This window comes from Oncorhynchus kisutch, linkage group LG30 (genome assembly GCF_002021735.2).
Source record: "Oncorhynchus kisutch isolate 150728-3 linkage group LG30, Okis_V2, whole genome shotgun sequence".
Classification (NCBI taxonomy): domain Eukaryota; kingdom Metazoa; phylum Chordata; class Actinopteri; order Salmoniformes; family Salmonidae; genus Oncorhynchus; species Oncorhynchus kisutch.
In genome coordinates this window covers 43,682,086-43,700,041 of record NC_034203.2, presented here as the reverse complement: position 1 = coordinate 43,700,041, position 17,956 = coordinate 43,682,086, and the positions used below count along the sequence as shown (strand labels likewise).

The 17,956-nt window shown below is 49.3% G+C and overlaps 1 protein-coding gene across 1 annotated transcript; it reads right to left on the bottom strand.

The window, feature by feature from the left end:
- Window positions 1–11,226: 11,226 nt before the first annotated feature.
- Window positions 11,227–14,012, bottom strand: LOC116358603 (proline-rich extensin-like protein EPR1). The gene is made up of 2 exons (XM_031810123.1): window positions 13,992–14,012; window positions 11,227–12,828 (listed from the first exon to the last, which is right to left on the bottom strand). Exons 1-2 carry the CDS (start codon window positions 14,010–14,012, stop codon window positions 11,227–11,229), a joined length of 1,623 nt encoding a protein of 540 aa, XP_031665983.1.
- Between the last annotated feature and the right edge of the window lie 3,944 nt (window positions 14,013–17,956).

The window sequence follows — 17,956 nt, the reverse complement described above, 5'->3', positions numbered from 1 at the left end:
AATAAAGAGAACACTTAAACAACACAAGTCAAGGTACATATAAGTGTGATTGACTTCTGTGAAATCAAACTGTCCACTTAGGAAGCAACACTGATTGACAATAAATTTCACATGCTGTTGTGCAAATGGAATAGACAACAGGTGGAAATGATTGGCAATTAGCAAGACACCCCCAATAAAGGAGTGGTTCTGTAGGTGGGGACCACAGACCACTTCTCAGTTCCTATGCTTCCTGGCTGATGTTTTGGTCACTTTTGAATGCTGGCGGTGCTTTCACTCTAGTGGTAGCATGAGACGGAGTCTACAACCCACACAAGTGGCTCAGGTAGTGCAGCTCATCCAGGATGGGACATCAATGCGAGCTGTGGCAAGAAGGTTTGCTGTGTCTGTCAGCGTAGTGTCCAGAGCATGGAGGCGCTACCAGGAGACAGGCCAGTACATCAGGAGACGTGGAGGAGGCCGTAGGAGGGCAACAACCCAGCAGCAGGACCGCTACCTCCGCCTTTGTGCAAGGAGGAGCAGGAGGAGCACTGCCAGAGCCCTGCAAAATGACCTCCAGCAAGCCACAAATGGGCATGTGTCTCTCAAACGGTCAGAAACAGACTCCATGAGGGTGGTATGAGGGCCCGACGTCCACAGGTGGGGGTTGTGCTTACAGCCCAACACCGTGCAGGACGTTTGGCATTTGCCAGAGAACACCAAGATTGGCAAATTCGCCACTAGCGCCCTGTGCTCTTCACAGATGAAATCAAATCAAATCAAATTTATTTATATAGCCCTTCGTACATCAGCTGATATCTCAAAGTGCTGTACAGAAACCCAGCCTAAAACCCCAAACAGCAAGCAATGCAGGTGTAGAAGCACGGTGGCTATGAAAAACTCCCTAGAAAGGCCAAAACCTAGGAAGAAACCTAGAGAGGAACCAGGCTATGTGGGGTGGCCAGTCCTCTTCTGGCTGTGCTGGGTGGAGATTATAACAGAACATGGCCAAGATGTTCAAATGTTCATAAATGACCAGCATGGTCAAATAATAATAAGGCAGAACAGTTGAAACTGGAGCAGCAGCACAGTCAGGTGGAAAGCAGGTTCACACTATGCACGAGAGACGTGACAGTCTGGAGACGCCGTGGAGAACATTCTGCTGCCTGCAACATCCTCCAGCATGACCGGTTTGGCGGTGGGTAAGTCATGGTGTGGGGTGACATTTCTTTGGGGGGCCGCACAGCCCTCCATGTGCTCGCCAGAGGTAGCCTGACTGCCATTAGGTACTGAGATGAGATCCTCAGACCCCTTGTGAAACCATATGCTGGTGCGGTTGGCCCTGGGTTCCTCCTAATGCAAGACAATGCTAGACCTCATGTGGCTGGAGTGTGTCAGCAGTTCCTGCAAGAGGAAGGCATTGATGCTATGGACTGGCCCGCCCGTTCCCCAGACCTGAATCCAATTGAGCACATCTGGGACATCATGTCTCGCTCCATCCACCAACGCCACATTGCACCACAGACTGTCCAGGAGTTGGCGGATGCTTTAGTCCAGGTCTGGGAGGAGATCCCCCAGGAGACCATCTGCCACCTCATCAGGAGCATGCCCAGGCGTTGTAGCGAGGTCATACAGGCACGTGGAGGCCGCACACACTACTGAGCCTAATTTTGACTTGTTTTAAGGACATTACATCAAAGTTGGATCAGCCTGTAGTGTGGTTTTCCACTTTAATTTTGAGTGTGACTCCAAATCCAGACCTCCATGGGTTGATAAATTTGATTTCCATTGATAATGTTTGTGTGATTTTGTTGTCAGCACATTCAACTATGTAAAGAAAAAAGTATTTAATAAGAATATTTCATTCAGATCTAGGATGTGTTATTTTAGTGTTCCCTTTATTTTTTTGAGCAGTGTATATACACAGTTGAACCTGAGGTGAATTTTGTCCCATTCCTCCTGACAGAGCTGGTGTAACTGAGTCAGGTTTGTAGGCCTCTTTGCTCGCACACGCTTTTTCAGTTCTGCCCACAAATTTTCTATAGGGTTGAGGTCAGGGCTTTGTGATGGCCACTCCAATACCTTGACTTTGTTGTCCTTAAGCCATTTTGCCACAACTTTGGAAGTATGCTTGGTGTTATTGTCCATTTGGAAGACCCATTTGCGACCCAGCTTTAACTTCCTGACTGATGTCTTGAGATGTTACATCAATATGTCCACATAATTTTCCTCCCTCATGAAGCCATCTATTTTGTGAAGTGCACCAGTCCCTCCTGCAGCAAAGCACTCCCACAACATGATGCTGCCACCACCTTGCTTCACGGTTGGGATGGTGTTCTTCAGCTTGCAAGCCTCCCACCGTTTTCCTCCAAACATTTCTATTGTCATTATGGACAAACAGTTCTATTTTTGTTTCATCAGACCAGAGGACATTTCTCCAAAAAGTACGATCTTTGTCCCCATGTGCAGTTGCAAACCGTAGTCTGGCTTGTTAATGGTGGGTTTGTAGCAGTGGCTTCTTCCTTGCAATGCGGCCTCTATATCCCAGCCCCTGTAGGTAAGTTACAGGAACTAGTTATATGTACCCTGCCCCTATCCCAGCCCCTGTAGGTAAGTTACAGGAACTAGTTATATGTACCCTGCCCCTATCCCAGCCCCTGTAGGTAAGTTACAGGAACTAGTTATATGTACCCTGCCCCTATCCCAGCCCCTGTAGGTAAGTTACAGGAACTAGTTATATGTACCCTGCCCCTATCCCAGCCCCTGTAGGTAAGTTACAGGAACTAGTTATATGTACCCTGCCCCTATCCCAGACCCTGACCCTGTAGGTAAGTTACAGGAACTAGTTATATGTACCCTGCCCCTATCCCAGACCCTGTAGGTAAGTTACAGGAACTAGTTATATGTACCCTGCCCCTATCCCAGACCCTGTAGGTAAGTTACAGGAACTAGTTATATGTACCCTGCCCCTATCCCAGACCCTGTAGGTAAGTTACAGGAACTAGTTATATGTACCCTGCCCCTATCCCAGCCCCTGTAGGTAAGTTACAGGAACTAGTTATATGTACCCTGCCCCTATCCCAGCCCCTGTAGGTAAGTTACAGGAACTAGTTATATGTACCCTGCCCCTATCCCAGACCCTGTAGGTAAGTTACAGGAACTAGTTATATGTACCCTGCCCCTATCCCAGACCCTGTAGGTAAGTTACAGGAACTAGTTATATGTACCCTGCCCCTATCCCAGCCCCTGTAGGTAAGTTACAGGAACTAGTTATATGTACCCTGCCCCTATCCCAGCCCCTGTAGGTAAGTTACAGGAACTAGTTATATGTACCCTGCCCCTATCCCAGACCCTGACCCTGTAGGTAAGTTACAGGAACTAGTTATATGTACCCTGCCCCTATCCCAGACCCTGTAGGTAAGTTACAGGAACTAGTTATATGTACCCTGCCCCTATCCCAGACCCTGTAGGTCAGTTACAGGAACTAGTTATATGTACCTTGCCCCTATCCCAGACCCTGTAGGTAAGTTACAGGAACTATTAACCAGCCACTAGGGTCTGAAGGGGAAGGCAAGACGCCAGGCTGCAGTGCCTTGGAGAAAAGAGAGTGGTCTGGTCCGGCCCGGTCTGGTCTAGTCTAGTTTAGTCTAGTCTAGTCTGGTCTGGTCTGGTCTGGTCTGGTCTGGCCCGGTCTGATCTAGTCTAGTCTAGTCTGGTCTGGTCCGGCCCGGTATGGTCTGGCCCGGTCCGGTCTGGTCCAGCCCGGTCTGGTCTAGTCTAGTCTAGTCTGGTCTGGCCCGGTCTGGTCTGGCCCGGTCTGATCTAGTCTAGTCTGGTCTGGTCCGGTCTGGTCCAGCCCGGTGCGAGGGAGTCTACTGAACTTTATATTAGGAATATAAATCTGGATTCTGAATTCTAACCTTCAGACTTATTATTTTGCTGATTTTTCATGTCCTATAAATTCTTTGCAAAACACAGCACTGCAAAGATCCAGTTAAGAAAACACTTTTTGCTTGGTAAATATTTCAAGGACTTTTCCTTGTTGCTGTTGGCTTTTGTCAAGAACCTGTTTTAAATCGTCTCATCTTTCAAGTTATTGCTAGCTACATTTCAAAATTAATTTCTTATGGTTATATAATGCTACTCTAAACTTTTTCCATTAATTTTGTTCACTTAAATGTAATATCTGCTACCTCATCTAAAAGACAAAGAATTCTGTATACAAATATTGTTTGCCTGTTGTTGAAATGCTGGGGACATTGGGGGATGTCACTGTACCTCAAAACAAAAGAGGCAGCAGCCCAAATGGAAACCATATTGGCCTGGTTCCTCGATAGTGCCTGTATACTCACAGTGAAACCATATTGGCCTGATTCCCCGATAGTGCCTGTACACTCACAGTGAAACCATATTGGCCTGGTTCCTCGATAGTGCCTGTACACTCACAGTGAAACCATATTGGGCTGGTTCCTCGATAGTGCCTGTGCACTCACAGTGAAACCATATTGGCCTGGTTCCTCGATAGTGCCTGTACACTCACAGTGAAACCATATTGGCCTGGTTCCTCGATAGTGCCTGTACACTCACAGTGAAACCATATTGGCCTGGTTCCTCGATAGTGCCTGTACACTCACAGTGAAACCATATTGGCCTGGTTCCTCGATAGTGCCTGTACACTCACAGTGAAACCATATTGGCCTGGTTCCTCGATAGTGCCTGTACACTCACAGTGAAACCATATTGGCCTGGTTCCTCGATAGTGCCTGTGCACTCACAGTGAAACCATATTGGCCTGGTTCCTCGATAGTGCCTGTACACTCACAGTGAAACCATATTGGCCTGGTTCCTCGATAGTGCCTGTACACTCACAGTGAAACCATATTGGCCTGGTTCCTCGATAGTGCCTGTACACTCACAGTGAAACCGTATTGGCATGATTCCTCGATAGTGCCTGTACACTCACAGTGAAACCATATTGGGCTGGTTCCTCGATAGTGCCTGTACACTCACAGTGAAACCATATTGGCCTGGTTCCTCGATAGTGCCTGTACACTCACAGTGAAGAGCAAAGAGACAGTTCTGGCCGGGAGTTTGGAAAAACACATGAAGTAGATGATGTGTACTATAATCATATCACCCTCAAAAGGGAGGACAATGGTGGATGCGTCCTAGATGGCACCCTACTTCTTATATTTTGAATAGGGTACTGTTTGGGACGCATTCAATATGAATGAGCCTGTTTTGTTCTAGTTTCATTGAAGGAATCAGTGTTTCTTCCACTACAATATCGTTTCAATGTTTCCACGCTTGAGAAGAGAACGTAAAACCTTAGATCTGTGAGAAATGTTTGAATGTATGATCTTCTAGACGGAGAATGGGTAGTTTAAATAGTAACAACTTTTACAAGCAGTTTTCTCAACATTTCTGGAGCTGGTTTTCTGGACCTAAATTTTGATTTCAAAAAACAATAATACTCTAAGCATCTCAGAGTAGGAGCGCTGATCTGGGATCAGTTTTGACTTTAGATTCTAATGAATAAGATAATATTTGGACATGAAGGAACTGATCCTAGATCAGTTCTCTTACTCTGACATTCTTGATACATACAAAACAGTACTCTTACTCTCTCACTCTGACATTCTTGATACATACAGTAACTCTTGCTCTCTAACTCTCCATTTGAGTATTTTCTTAGCCCAGGAATAGCAGGATATCTATAGAGATTGATGGGCTGGTTTCCAGAACCAACAATTTACTTCTGGAAGGTAGTTTCCACCACACTAACTATAACATTTATAGGTAGTCTCCACCCTGCTTGTCTGCATTGCCTTTACATTACAGTAGACATCCCTCTTCACAGAGCCCTCTGACAAACCCGATCATCAGCCTTCAGTATAAAAGTAGGAAAGGGGGGGGGGGGGACGCATGGGCTTTCCATTAGTATAAGCAAAGTCAGTACAGTAGAAAATAGTGAATTATCTCAACGATGAAAAACTCAATGTCTACATCCCAAATGACACGCTAACTACTTTTCACCAGAGCTCTGTGGGCACTATATAGGGAATAGGGTGCTATTTGGTATGCACTCAATGCGTGAAAGGCTATTGGAGACACTAGCCACCCAAGGTACGTATACTGTACATACCACAGATCACAGACCAATTCTCTGTCTGTGAATGACATGAATGTTTCAAATGTTGCTGTCCTATTCTTTAAATACATACAGTGTTTTGTACATATCACCTGTTGCAAGCTCCTCCTATCTGAAGGATTCAGAACATAAATATCTTCACCTCCTTATTTCAGTTCTACATCTGTTAGGCTAGACCTCACTCTGGACGTGTGCCCCAATAACCTCTCCTGTCTCCTGAATTGTGCACTTGATCAATGCACTTAATGCATTTAAAAGTCACTGATGTGATCTTCCTGTCTGGGTTGGCGCCCCCCCCTATACTCGGCCTTGTCTCAGGATGGTAAGTTGGTGGTTGAAGATATCCCTCTAGTGGTGTGGGGGCTGTGCTTTGGAAAAGTGGGTGGGGTTAGATCCTTCCTGTTTGGCCCAGTCCGGGGATATCATTGGATGTGGCCACAGTGTCTCCTGACCCCTCCTGTCTCAGGAGAGATAGAGATACTCTTAATGAACGGCTATGAAAAGCCAACTGACATTTACTCCTGAGGTGCTGACTTGCTGCACCCTCGACAACTACTGTGATTATTATTTGACCATGCTGGTCATTTATGAACATCTTGGCCATGTTCTGTTATAATCTCCACCCGGCACAGCCAGAAGAGGACTGGCCACCCCTCATAGCCTGGTTCCTCTCTAGGTTTCTTCCTAGGTTTTTGGCCTTTCTAGGGAGTTTTGAATAGCCAACGTGCTTCTACACCTGCATTGCTTGCTGTTTGGGGTTTTAGGCTGCGTTTCTGTGCAGCACTTTGAGATATCAGCTGATGTACGAAGGGCTATATGAATAAATGTTATTTTATTTTATTTGAAAAGGAAATGACTGGTATGTGGAAACCTTCTCTATGTCACGGATCCTTCCGGAACCGTCATTACACACACCTGGTCCCTTTTCCCCGATTTAGTAATTGTATAAGTGTGCCCTTGGTTCACCATTGTCTTGTTGATTATTGTTACTATGTCCATTGGTTCGTGTGAGTACCTGTGCTGTGTTGTTTTGGCTTTCGTGCCATTGTGTATTGTGCACATGATTACGGGTCTCGTCCCGTGTGATAATCATTGTGCGCTTGTGTTATTTATTTCGCTCTTTTGTTTGGATTTCAACTCTATGTGTAACGGTCGTCGTTGCATGAAGTATCGGACCAAAGCGCCTGATTTTATTGGATCAACAAACACTCGAACAAAATAAACCAAGAGGGACAAAACCGAAACAGTCCTGTCAGGTGCAGAACACTAAACAGAAAAAAACTACCCACAAAACACTGGTGGGAAAAGGCTACCTAAGTATGGTTCCCAATCAGAGACAACAATAGACAGCTGTCCCTGATTGAGAACCATACCCGGCCAAACACATAGAAATACAAAACATAGAAATAAAGAAACTAGAATGCCCACCCTAGTCACACCCTGGCCTAACCAAAATAGAGAATAAAAACCTCTCTATGGCTGTCACACCCTGACCATAGTTTGCTTTGTATGTTTCTATGTTTTGTTTGGTCAGGGTGTGATCTGAGTGGGCATTCTATGTTGTATGTCTAGTTTGTCTGTTTCTGTGTTTGGCCTGATATGGTTCTCAATCAGAGGCAGGTGTTAGTCATTGTCTCTGATTGGGAACCATATTTAGGTAGCCTGTTTTGTCATTGTGGGTTGTGGGTGATTGTCTATGTTACGTTGCTTGTTAGCACAGTGTGTCATTAGTGTCACGGTTGTCACTTTGTTGTTTTGTAGTGTTCAGTTTTTCCATTAAAGTGACGAACACTTACCACGCTGCGTATGAGTCCTCCGATCCTTCTCGCTTCTCCTCGTCAGATGAGGAGGACGAAGACAGCCGTGACAATGGCCGGGGCGTGACACTATTTTTTGTATAGTGTTTGTTTGGTCTTCGTCCCCGTGCCTTCACACGGCACGCTCTGATATGGGTAAATAAAAACCCTATTACGCATGAAATGCCTGTCTCCTGACCATTTATGCCAACTCGACACTCTAGCCCATGCCAACACTAATCCAATGCTTAAACATTTGTGGGGAGTAGTGAAGGAGTGCACACTTCAGTTGAGAGGGGAGATTAGTTTGGATGGTGCGTCCCAACAGAGGTAGGGTTTGGGCAGACCTGCAATTATGGTTGATTGAACACAGAGGGTCTTCTTTAATGAAAGCTTGTCTAATGTAAAAGAGGTAAAGTGTGGTGTTCTGCAGGGCGGCTGTCTTGGTCCTTTACTGTTCTCTATTTATTAATGGGCTACCACCAGCCTTAAAAAAAGACCTCCCACTGGGCAAAAACTGGTTGAATCAACATTGTTTCGTGTTATTTCAGCCCCAAAAGATCAATGTGATGATGTTGAATCAACATGGAAAACTGACTGGATTTGCAAAACGTCATCAATGTATGTTCATTTCGTCTTTCTTTCACCCAACTTTTAACCTAAATCCAATAGACCTTTTTTTGTTGATTTCATGTTGAATTCACAGTAGAAAACTCAACCAAATGTACATCAAAACTAGACATTGAACTGACGTCTATGTCCAGTGGGCTCTGTGTATGAATCAACATGATATACAGTGCCTTGTGAAGGTATTCGGCCCCCTTGAACTTTGCGACCTTTTGCCACATTTCAGGCTTCAAACATAAAGATATAAAACTATTTTTTTTGTGAAGAATCAACAACAAGTGGGACACAATCATGAAGTGGAACGACATTTATTGGATATTTCAAACTTTTTTAACAAATCAAAAACTGAAAAATTGGGCGTGCAAAATTATTCAGCCCCCTTAAGTTTGTAGCGCCACCTTTTGCTGCGATTACAGCTGTAAGTCGCTTGGGGTATGTCTCTATCAGTTTTGCACATCGAGAGACTGAAACCAGCCATTGCATTGACACCCACTTTTGCATTAGCTATCTGGCCTCTGACATTCATCCTAGCTTTACCATCAACTGGCTAGCTTTATCAGGAAGCTTTAGATAAAAGGGGAAAACAAATATATTTGTTTAGTTAGTTAACCATCTGATTGATAGTTTATATAAATGCCATTGACGTTAGCTAGATAGCTAGCTAAATTGAATGCGTGGTAGGGTGTGTAGTGGGGTGTGTGGTGGGGTGTGCGGTAGGGTGTGTAGTGGGGTGTGCGGTAGGGTGCGTAGTGGGGTGTGCGGTAGGGTGTGCGGTAGTTTGTGTAGTGGGGTGTGTGGTGGGGTGTGTGGTGGGGTGTGCAGTAGTGTGTGTAGTGGGGTGTGCGGTAGGGTGTGTGGTGGGGTGTGCGGTAGGGTGTGTAGTGGGGTGTGCGGTAGGGTGTGTAGTGGGGTGTGCGGTAGGGGGTGTGGTAGGGTGTGTAGTGGGGTGTGCGGTAGGGTGCGTAGTGGGGGGTGCGGTAGGGTGCGTAGTGGGGAGTGCGGTAGGGTGTGCGGTAGAGTGTGTAGTGGGGGTGTGCGGCAGGGTGCGTAGTGGGGTGTGCGGTAGGGTGTGCGGTAGGGTGTGTAGTGGGGTGTGCGGTAGGGTGTGTAGTGGGGTGTGCGGTAGGGTGTGTAGTGGGGTGTCCAGTAGGGTGTGTAGTGGGGTGTCCAGTAGGGTGTGTAGTGGGGTGTGCGGTAGGGTGTGTAGTGGGGTGTCCAGTAGGGTGTGCGGTAGGGTGTGTAGTGGGGTGTCCAGTAGGGTGTGTAGTGGAGTGTGCGGTAGGGTGTGTAGTGGGTGTAGTGGGGTGCGCGGTAGGGTGTGTAGTGGGGTGTGCGGTAGGGGGTAGTGGGGTGTGTGGTAGGGGGTAGTTGGGTGTGCGGTAGGGTGTGTAGTGGGGGTGTGCGGTAGGAGCTAGTGGGGTGTGCGGTAGGGGGTAGTGGGGTGTGCGGTAGGGTGTGTAGTGGGGTGTGCGGTAGGGGGTAGTGGGGTAGGGGGTAGGGTGTGTAGTGGGGTGTGCGGTAGGGTGTGCGGTAGAGTGTGTAGTGGGGTGTGTAGTGAGGTGTGCGGTAGGGTGTGTAGTGGGGTGTGCGGTAGGGTGCGCGGTAGTTTGTGTAGTGGGGTGTGTGGTGGGGTGTGCAGTAGTGTGTGTAGTGGGGTGTGCGGTAGGGTGTGTGGTGGGGTGTGCGGTAGGGTGTGTAGTGGGGTGTGCGGTAGGGTGTGTAGTGGGGTGTGCGGTAGGGGTGTGTAGTGGGGTGTGCGGTAGGGTGCGTAGTGGGGGGTGCGGTAGGGGTGCGTAGTGGGGAGTGCGGTAGGGTGTGCGGTAGGGTGTGTAGTGGGGTGTGCGGTAGGGTGTGTAGTGGGGTGTGCGGTAGGGTGTGTAGTGGGGTGTCCAGTAGGGTGTGTAGTGGGGTGTCCAGTAGGGTGTGTAGTGGGGTGTGCGGTAGGGTGTGTAGTGGGGTGTCCAGTAGGGTGTGCGGTAGGGTGTGTAGTGGGGTGTCCAGTAGGGTGTGTAGTGGAGTGTGCGGTAGGGTGTGCGGTAGGGTGTGTAGTGGGTGTAGTGGGGTGCGCGGTAGGGTGTGTAGTGGGGTGTGCGGTAGGGGGTAGTGGGGTGTGTGGTAGGGGGTAGTTGGGTGTGCGGTAGGGTGTGTAGTGGGGTGTGCGGTAGGAGCTAGTGGGGTGTGCGGTAGGGGGTAGTGGGGTGTACGGTAGGGTGTGTAGTGGGGTGTGCGGTAGGGGGTAGTGGAGTGTGCGGTAGGGTGTGTAGCGGGGTGTGCGGTAGGGGGCAGTGGGGTGTGCGGTAGGGGGTAGTGGGGTGTGCGGTAGGGTGTGTATTGGTGTGTGCGGTAGGGGGTAGTGGGGTGTGCGGCAGGGTGTGTATTGGGGTGTGCGGTAGGGGGTAGTGGGGTGTGCGGTAGGGGGTAGTGGGGTGTGCGGTAAGGTGTGTAGTGGGATGTGCGGTAGGGGGGAGTCGGGTATCTAGTGGGGTGTGCGGTAGGGTGTAGTGCAGTGTGCGGTAAAGGGTGGGGGGGTGTGCGGTAGGGTATCCAGTGGGGTGTGCGGTCGGGGGTAGTAAGGTGTGCGGTAGGGTATCCAGTGCGGTGTGCGGTAGGAGCTAGTGGGGTGTGCGGTAGGGGGTAGTGGGGTGTGCGGTAGGGTGTGTAGTGGGGTGTGCGTTAGGGGGTAGTGGAGTGTGCGGTAGGGGGTAGTGGGGTGTGCGGTAGGGTGTGTAGTGGGGTGTGCAGTAGGGGGTAGTGGGGTGTGCGGAAGGGTGTGTAGTGGGGGTGTGCAGTAGGGGGTAGTGGGGTGTGTGGTAGGGGGGTAGTTGGGTGTGTGGTAGGGGTAGTTGGGTGTGCGGTAGGGTGTGTAGTGGGGTGTGCGGTAGGAGCTAGTGGGGTGTGCGGTAGAGGGTAGTGGGGTGTGCGGTAGGGTGTGTAGTGGGGTGTGCGGTAGGGGGTAGTGGAGTGTGCGGTAGGGGGGTAGTGGGGTGTGCGGTAGGGTGTGTAGTGGGGTGTGCGGTAGGGGGTAGTGGGGTGTGCGGTAGGGTGTGTAGTGGGGGTGTGCAGTAGGGGGGTAGTGGGGTGTGCGGTAGGGTGTGTAGCGGGGTGTGCGGTAGGGGGCAGTGGGGTGTGCGGCAGGGGGTAGTGGGGTGTGCGGTAGGGGGTAGTGGGGTGTGCGGTAGGGGTGTGTAGCGGGGTGTGCGGTAGGGTGCAGTGGGGTGTGCGGTAGGGGGTAGTGGGGTGTGCGGTAGGGGGTAGTGGGGTGTGCGGTAGGGTGTGTATTGGGGTGTGCGGTAGGGGGTAGTGGGGTGTGCGGTAGGGGGTAGTGGGGTGTGCGGTAAGGTGTGTAGTGGGATGTGCGGTAGGGGGGAGTCGGGTATCTAGTGGGGTGTGCGGTAGGGTGTAGTGCAGTGTGCGGTAAAGGGTGGGGGGGGTGTGCGGTAGGGTATCCAGTGGGGTGTGCAGTCGGGGGTAGTAAGGTGTGCGGTAGGGTATCCAGTGCGGTGTGCGGTAGGAGCTAGTGGGGTGTGCGGTAGGGGGTAGTGGGGTGTGCGGTAGGGTGTGTAGTGGGGTGTGCGTTAGGGGGTAGTGGAGTGTGCGGTAGGGGGTGTGCGGTAGGGTGTGTAGTGGGGTGTGCGGTAGGGGGTAGTGGGGGTGTGCGGTAGGGTGTATAGTGGGGGTGTGCAGTAGGGGGTAGTGGGGTGTGTGGTAGGGGATAGTTGGGTGTGTGGTAGGGGTAGTTGGGTGTGCGGTAGGGTGTGTAGTGGGGTGTGCGGTAGGGTGTGTAGTGGGGTGTGCGGTAGAGGGTAGCGGGGTGTGCGGTAGGGTGTGTAGCGGGGTGTGCGGTAGGGGGTAGTGGAGTGTGCGGTAGGGGGTAGTGGGGTGTGCGGTAGGGTGTGTAGTGGGGTGTGCGGTAGGGGGGTAGTGGGGTGTGCGGTAGGGTGTGTAGTGGGGTGTGCGGTAGGGTGTGTAGTGGGGGGTGTGCAGTAGGGGGTAGTGGGGTGTGCGGTAGGGTGTGTAGCAGGGTGTGCGGTAGGGGGCAGTGGGGTGTGCGGTAGGGGGTAGTGGGGTGTGCGGTAGGGGGTAGTGGGGTGTGCGGTAGGGTGTGTAGCGGGGTGTGCGGTAGGGGGCAGTGGGGTGTGCGGTAGGGGGGTAGTGGGGTGTGCGGTAGGGTGTGTATTGGGGTGTGCGGTAGGGGGTAGTGGGGTGTGCGGTAGGGGGTAGTGGGGTGTGCGGTAAGGTGTGTAGTGGGATGTGCGGTAGGGGGGAGTCGGGTATCTAGTGGGGTGTGCGGTAGGGTGTAGTGCAGTGTGCGGTAAAGGGTGGGGGGGGTGCGGTAGGGTATCCAGTGGGGTGTGCGGTCGGGGGTAGTAAGGTGTACGGTAGGGTATCCAGTGCGGTGTGCGGTAGGGGGTAGTGAGGTGTGCGGTAGTGTATCCAGTGGGGTGTGCGGTAGGAGGTAGTGAGGTGTGCGGTAGGGTATCCAGTGGGGTGTGCGGTAGGAGGTAGTTGGGTGTGCCGTAGGGGGTAGTGGGGTGTGCGGTAGGGGGAAGTGGGGTGTGCGGTAGGGTGTGTAGTGGGCTGTGAGAGACTACCATTGTCATGTAAAAGGTCCTTCTGTGAAAGGTTCCCACCAGTATTCAAATCAGCCCTGGAATAGATGTTTATATAGATGCTTATGTAGATGTTTATTGGCCAAGAAGCCAGTAAGGCCCACCACAAAGATAGTTTTAAAATTAAATATATACCATAGCTATGGAAATCTCATAGTAAATGGAAACCAAATGTACACCAGCATGAAGTGAAGTAGAGTGTACAGTAGAAATCAGGCCACTGCAGGGACCAAAGCAATGATGGATTGCTTCGGTCCCTTCTGGATACAGCTGGGGGCCGAACTGAGTCCAAACAGCATCAGCATAAAGTGGAATATACCGGAATGGATTACACATGCTAGTATCTTGATCTCAGATTTGAATATTCCTAATACACCTAGGAATAATTTATTATCCGAAGTTCTCCTATTTCGACCTGAGCTGGCCTCTTTTTGATGAAAAGACATACTCCTTTATGCTACAACTGATAATGACCCCTGTTTTGCTGATGCGTTGGATGAATTCAATGTCATCTATCAACCAATAGTTCTGCATCTGTGATTACTTTACTGGCCGTAGTATAGTTTCTGTTAGAGTAAAGGAAACTACATCCCTCAAACAAACACACACACACACACACCATCACCCTCTCCAATGCGCTGTGGTTTTGTCAGACAAAAATTGTGACTGAAACTACATTTTCCATTAGAATTTTGTTCATTTGGGTTTACTAGACAGTCTAATCCAACTACAAGATTTAATAGGATACTATATTCTTATGGAAACAATGTTTTTATGTTTAAATTCATTTTGGATATGGACTACAGTACCTAAATTGGAGGAACTCACAGAGTGGTAGTGGCAGTCCATTTTTAGACAGCGCTGGAAAATGGGTTGAGGACAGAGCTGGGGTATGGGTTGGTGATAGAGCTGGGGTATGGGTTGGTGACAGAGCTGGGGTATGGGTTGGTGACAGAGCTGGGGTATGGGTTGGTGATAGAGCTGGGGTATGGGTTGGTGACAGAGCTGGGGTATGGGTTGGTGATAGAGCTGGGGTATGGGTTGGGGTATGGGTTGGGGACAGAGCTGGGGTATGGGTTAGGGACATAGCTGGGGTGTGGGTTGGGGACAGAGCTGGAGTGTGGGTTGGGGACAGAGCTGGAGTGTGGGTTGGGGACAGAGCTGGGGTGTAGGTTGGGGACAGAGCTGGGGTATGGGTTGGTGATAGAGCTGGGGTATGGGTTGGGGTATGGGTTGGGGACAGAGCTGGGGTATGGGTTAGGGACATAGCTGGGGTGTGGGTTGGGGACAGAGCTGGAGTGTGGGTTGGGGACATAGCTGGGGAATGGGTTGGGGACATAGCTGGGGAATGGGTTGGGGACAGAGCTGGGGTATGGGTTGGGGACATAGCTGGGGAATGGTTTGGGGACAGAGCTGGGGAATGGGTTGGGGACATAGCTGGGGAATGGGTTGGGGACATAGCTGGGGAATGGGTTGGGGACATAGCTGGGGAATGGGTTGGGGACATAGCTGGGGAATGGGTTGGGGACATAGCTGGGGTGTGGGTTGGGGACAGAGCTGGGGTATGGGTTGGGGACATAGCTGGGGAATGGGTTGGGGACATAGCTGGGGAATGGGTTGGGGACATAGCTGGGGAATGGGTTGGGGACATAGCTGGGGTGTGGTGTGGGTTGGGGCAATAGCTGGGGTGTGGTGTGGGTTGGGGACAGAGCTGGGGAATGGTGTGGGTTGGGGACAGAGCTGGGGTGTAGGTTGGGGACAGAGCTGGGGTGTGGTATGGGTTGGGGACAGAGCTGGGGTGTGGTATGGGTTGGGGACAGAGCTGGGGTGTGGTGTGGGTTGGGGACAGAGGAATTCAGGTACCAACCATAACATTGGTCAGCACACACTCAGAAGTTCCAGCCAAAACCTTCCCATTTCCGGGATTCTAAAAGCAACAAACTTACTGACCGCTTCCAGACTCCAGTGATGGGCTAGCTGGGTACAAAATGGATGACATTTTTCCCTCCCTTTTCACATGTATTGCAAATATGTTCACCCAGTTCACCATCTGTTACATCTGTTACATTCTATTGTGCTATTCAACATCACCCCATTAATGAAGTGGTTGTATATAGCGACCCCTAGCGGTCAGAAATATAGGCCTGCCCAGGATTCCAAGCATAACCCATCAACAATATCCAGCAAAGCACAGAACAGCTCTCAGCTTCAAAGGGAACATACAGTATTTTCATACAAACCAATGATTGAAATCTATAAGTATTTAAATTCCGATCTTTCCACAAACATTAAATTGGTGACTCAAGGAGTAGCAGCTTTGAAATGATCAGAAAGACTAAGGAGGGTTCGGAGAGTTTCACATTCAACATTACCCTCTCAGAACATCTGTAGAATCCAATCCAATCTGGTGAGGAAGCAAGGCTGGTGGAACTTCTCCAAGAGTAACTTCCTGCATATTCTAGAGGGTCTCTCTCTCTCTCCCTCCTCCTCCCTCCCTCCCTCCCTCCCTCCCTCCCTCCCTCCCTCCCTCCCTCCCTCCCTCCCTCCCTCCCTCCCTCCCTCCCTCCCTCCCTCCCTCCCTCCCTCCCTCCCCTGCAGTATAGCCTAGCTTGCCTTCAATATGGTGTATTGCGTTTGTTTGTGTGAGAAATAGAGAGAAGAACAAGAGAAAGTAGCGAGAGCGAGAAAAGGGACCTCTATCATTTATAAATACACATTGACGTATTTTTGCAGCCATCCTCACAATAATCATTGCCTTTATAAATGACTGGTCTGTTCCTATCCCAGCTTCTTCCTTTCAACAACACGTTCACCTCTTCAACTCCCATTGACCCCTAACCTCTCCTCGCCCTCTATTGCATTTAGTTGTACTGTATAGACAGAACCTCCCATGGACACTGGGTACATCCCAAATGGCACCCTATATATACGAATTAGGGTGCAACCCTATATAGGAATTAGGGTGCCACCCTATATAGGGATTAGGGTGCCACCCTATATAGGGATTAGGGTGCCATTTGGGATCAGAACACTGTGTTCCTCTGGAGACTAATTCCAAGATGAACGTAGTCATTGAGGACCAGTGTCTGCTGGACCTTTCAACTTAACCAAAGACTGATTTGGACCTGGGAAACCTCATGGGTGTTGGCTGTTCTTTAAACTGGGTTAAGTATATATATCCATGTGGCAACGGGTATGTCTAACTACTCTTAGTCTCACATTTTCCACCTCTTTCTCTGCCTCCTCCCGCTCCCTCCATCTCCCTCACTTTCTCTCTTTCTCTCCCCACCTTTCTGTTGATTCTCCACTCCCCATTTCTCTTTCCTCCCTCCCTTCTCTATCTCTCTCTAATACTCCCCTCTCCCTCTCTTTCTCAAGATCTCAAGATCTTTGTTTCCTAATGTCAAAATTTCTGCTCCATGTGGTTCTGACCAGACTACAGGAAGACTAGAGGAAAACTACAGAAGATTTATAGATGATTATGTCTCCCGTGCAGGACATAAATTAAATGATAGTAGTTACATTCTGGTCACTTTCCATATGCAGTATATGTAGAACATTCTAGTTTAACACAGAAGAAGAAAAAAATGGCAAGATAATTAACTGGAACACTATTCTGCTGTTTATATTGGTCCCACCCACCATTTTTGTTTGTTAAAACTACTCTGGTTATGGTGTTGATATTTCGGGAATTAAACCAACACTAAGGGGAGTAAATATCCAACTCTCAGAGAATTGGTTAAATGTAACTTGAATTGTCATTTCGTTGTTTTCTGTGTCGTTTTTTTTGCCAAGTCTCTTGCCAGGAGTATATCTCTCTCTCAGTTGACCTTTAGTGTTATAAAGGGTGTAATATACAGGTGTAGAGAGACATTACGGCAGTTTAAAACCTGGTATCCAATCCCTATTGGACGTCAACTCACAGATAAATATCCAGCACTTTGACTTCGTTGAATAAATATACACAGATAATAAAGGAAGAATACCTCTAATATAATATAATATAATATAATATAATATCTGGAACAACTATTTTACTACAGGTTGCTACAAATACAACCACTTACAGGATTAGATTAATTTAGAAACATTTATGTTTCTTATCTTTGTGCAGCATAAGATCAAAAACAATCAAATTGCAAAAATACAAATATTGAAACAATAAATAAAAATAAATCTACCTGCAACAGAGCATGCTGGGAAATATGACAATTGGGCCCCTCCCTGTCTCATGGTTACTCTGAATGGAGTTAAAAGAACTCCGCCACACTCCGCCACACTGAACTCTTGTTATCAACACTAACTCCAGGGAGCACATGACTCTGTTGAGGGTTAAGATAACTACCAGTAGAGTCAATGTAACCCTGATGATCTCTCCCTAGCCACAGATCCCTGTATCTGTGGGCTAATGCTCTCTCCTTAGTCCCAGAGCCCTGTATCTGTGGGCTGATGCTCTCTCCTTAGCCCCAGAGCCCTGTATCTGTGAGGATGTCGGCTGATGCTCTCTCCTTAGCTCCAGAGCCCTGTATCTGTGAGGATGTCGGCTGATGCTCTCTCCTTAGTCCCAGAGCCCTGTATCTGTGGGCTGATGCTCTCTCCTTATTCCCAGAGCCCTGTATCTGTGGGCTGATGATCTCTCCCTAGCCACAGAGCCCTGTATCTGTGGGCTGATGCTCTCTCCTTAGTCCCAGAGCCCTGTATCTGTGGGCTGATGCTCTCTCCTTAGTCCCAGAGCCCTGTATCTGTGAGGATGTGAGCTGATGATCTCTCCTTAGTCCCAGAGCCCTGTATCT